General features: G+C 38.7%; 1 protein-coding gene across 1 annotated transcript; it reads right to left on the bottom strand.

Moving 5' to 3' along the window:
- Positions 1-228: 228 nt before the first annotated feature.
- On the bottom strand, positions 229-1,086 carry LOC128588225 (stomatin-like). Its single transcript, XM_053594915.1, has one exon. The coding sequence runs from the start codon at positions 1,081-1,083 to the stop codon at positions 229-231; it is 855 nt and encodes a 284-aa protein (XP_053450890.1). The 5' UTR covers positions 1,084-1,086.
- Between the last annotated feature and the right edge of the window lie 2,359 nt (positions 1,087-3,445).

Here is a 3,445-nt window from a genome sequence, read left to right as displayed (position 1 = left end):
ACAAGAGATTACTTATATAAATCACCAGTCTTTCTCTCTCTCCCTCTCTCTGTATTTACGAGCTAACAATTCCATTATCTGCTTCCATGATTACTATACACACTGAGGACATATGAAAGAGGAAAGAGGGAGAATATTCAAGGTTCCCTGCCCTACCCTCTATGAGTTAAAGGCTAATTTGGTCCTTGGCTTCATCCTTAGAAGGGTAGAGCTCATCTACCCTGTGGTTCAGCGTTTTGCCCCTATGATGGCTTGCAATATTTCCAGGGGCAGAGGGAAGACAATTGTTGAGTTCTTCTCAGCAGCGATGGTAGTAAGTGTCTGAAGGTATCGGAGGTCCAGGGCTGCTGGAGATTCAGTGATGGTCATGGAGGCTTCTTTCAGAGCCCTGGATGCATTCATTTCTCCTTCAGCTGCAATGACCTTGGCTCTGGCCTCCCTGGCTGCTTCCGCTTCTGCAGCCATAGCTCTCTGGAGCTGCACAGGTAGTTTCACGTCCTTAATATCCACACGCTCCACCTTTATTCCCCACTCATCAGTGGCGTTGGCTAGAATACACTGCATGTTGTATGCAATTTCTTCTCTGTCAGAAAGAATTTGAGAGAGGTTCTTGGTGCCCAAAACGTTCCTCAGGGTAGTCTGCGCCAGCAGGCGGGTGGCGGAGTCGGCGTTGGTGATGTTCGCCACCACCAGCGTGGCGTTCTGAACGCGGTAGTAGACCACGCCATCGACCCTAACCGTCACCGAATCCTTACTCAGGATCTCCTGAGGGGGAATGTCAAAGGAAATAGTCCTCATATCCACTTTGATGAAGCTGTCGCTACATGGCAGAACAAAAACCAAACCAGGGCCTTTGGCTCCTCCTTGTAAAATGTGACCCAGTCTAAAGATGACGACTCTTTCATACTCTTTTATAATCTTCATGCACAGCCACATTGAGATTGGGAACGTTATAACTGCGAATAAGAACGAGACAGCCACCAAAATCCATCCACAAGGTCCGAGGCCCTTACTTGGACTAACCCTGAAGGAGCTGGGGAGCCGTGGGGCTCCGGAGTCCTCTGTGAGCCCCCTGTCAGACATGCTGGCCGATCCGGACTCACGCGGCCAGTGAGGCGTCACCTTAGCCATAAAGGCCGGAAGCGCGCATGCGCGGTGGGGCGGGGGTGGAGGGGTGGGGTGGGGGAGCCAGTCTGCAGCCCCGCCCCCTGTGGGCCCGCCCCTTCATAGTCTGTTATAAAACAAGTTTCCTCAATTTTACCACTGCTTTTTTGTCAGCTCACCAAATTTTTTTAATATATGTGTTATATATATATTAGTAATATTATATATACATATAATATATATAATATATACATATAATATATATAATATATACATATTAATATATATACACATATATAAACAATCTGGCTTGCAATTTTTTCCTTCTAAAATTTTCTTTTCTACCAGTTTTCCTCTATTTCTGCTTTTCTGACATTGTCTTCTGAACTTGCCTTAATTGCATTCGATCTCATTAAACCTCTTATTACCAGGTTCTCATTACCATAGTCTGAATACTGCATTGTTCAAATTTTGTTATGGAGAATTTGAACAAAACTTATTTATGAACTCAATCCAAAATGACTTTGTATATAAATTTTGAAATTGAGCAAAGGGTGTGATGATTATGTCTGTACTCAAATAAAATCCATTGGAAAGCAAGGCTATATTTTAATCACCCATAATTAGAAAATCACAGTCTTGAGTACAATAGAATAAAACACATGAAACAGACCTAAGAGCTTCTTATTGAAAATACAGCTTGAGTCACTTCTCAAGCAAGTAATAAGATTGTGTATTAGTGTATATGTGAGTGTGTACTATACTGTAGTATATTTTTAAAAATCAGATGTCTCCAATTAAGCTTCCAGGTGAATCACATATGATCTCACACCTTTATTTTGGTTTCCTTCCAAATAATGAATATGTCCATACAGTGTACTTTCAATTGGTAAATGTAACTTGAAGCTGTATTTGATAGTAACATAATCCTTCCTTCCTTTCTTCTTTTCTTCCGTTTTCATCAAGAATTTACCAAATTTACACCTTTTGTTAAACATTCTACTACATAACAATTTTAAAAATGAGACTTCCTGTTATCAAAAGTTCTTTATTCAAGTGAGAAACTTTATAACTCAAGGGACCACAGAATCTAAATTATTTTCTATATTTTAAAATAATACTGTTAAATTTAGAACTTTGTCAAAGTAGATTAATAACAGGTAGAATATAAATATTTCTAACTTTACTTATTCTCAGCAAACTGAAAGACTCTAAAATCCTGTGTTAAAGAATACTTAATTAAATTATAATTTCTAAACTTCACCACTATCTTCAGGTTTCTGTTATTATGATAAATAATAATAAAACTAGAATAGCAATTAAAATTAAATTGGTTTTCCAGAATAATATATTAAGACCTGCATTGGAAATTTCTTTATTTTAAGATTTCCAAATGAATATCTTTCTTTTTTTTGGCTGGCGGCGGGGGTGGGGGAGGGGAGACGAAGTCTCACTTTTGTCACTCTCAGGAGAGTGCTGTGGCCTCATAACTCACAGCACCTTCAAACTCTTGGGTTAGAGGAAGCCTCTTGCCTCAGCCTCCTCTGGTAGCTGGAACTACAGGAAGGCACCGCCGAGTCTAGCTAGCTTTTCTATTTTTAGTAGAGACCAGGTCTCACTCTTGCTCTGGCTGGTCTGGAGCTCAGGCAATCCACGCGCTTCTGCCTTCCGGAGTGCTAGGATTACAGACGTGAGTCACTGCACCCGCCCTCTAATGAATATCTTTCAAAATGTTAAATATATTTCACAACTAAACATCTCATAGAACGTTAGAATCGAGAAAGGCAATTGGAGATCGTGTTGTGTAAATTTTATTCCTTTGTCGTCAACATCATCATTATCACATTGAATCTCAAGGACTATCATGGGACTGCTTCTAGGAGCAGAGCAATCCAGGGATGGATGGGCAGATCTAAATACTAAATCAGGTTCATGATGGTTTGTAAATTTTCTGAGCCAGAATTAATTGGACAAAGAGAAATACTAATACATATATAGATATTATGACCCACCTAAAAAGATGCTTTGTGTAAATATAACTTTGATCTTAAAAACACTGGTGCAATGAATCCTAGCTGCGCTCTATGGCAGTGATACTGTTGAACTGCTCAAGTTGGTGTTTTAGGATTAGTTTTATTCAGGGTGCATATTTTATATTGACATCATTGCTGTTATATTTTTGTTGCAAAATGATATTGATACTAAATTATATTTTATATTGCTCTAAGTTTATTATTACATTGTAAAATATAATGTTATAATAGATATATGTGCATATTATGTTTTGTTAATTATTATTTTCTCAAAATAATTTTAGATAAACTAGGCATTTCAAAGTATG

The sequence above is a fragment of the Nycticebus coucang genome, chromosome 6, assembly GCF_027406575.1.
Source record: "Nycticebus coucang isolate mNycCou1 chromosome 6, mNycCou1.pri, whole genome shotgun sequence".
Taxonomy (NCBI): domain Eukaryota; kingdom Metazoa; phylum Chordata; class Mammalia; order Primates; family Lorisidae; genus Nycticebus; species Nycticebus coucang.
The sequence above is the reverse complement of the archived record's forward strand: the minus strand, read 5'-3'. Positions and strand labels throughout refer to the sequence as shown.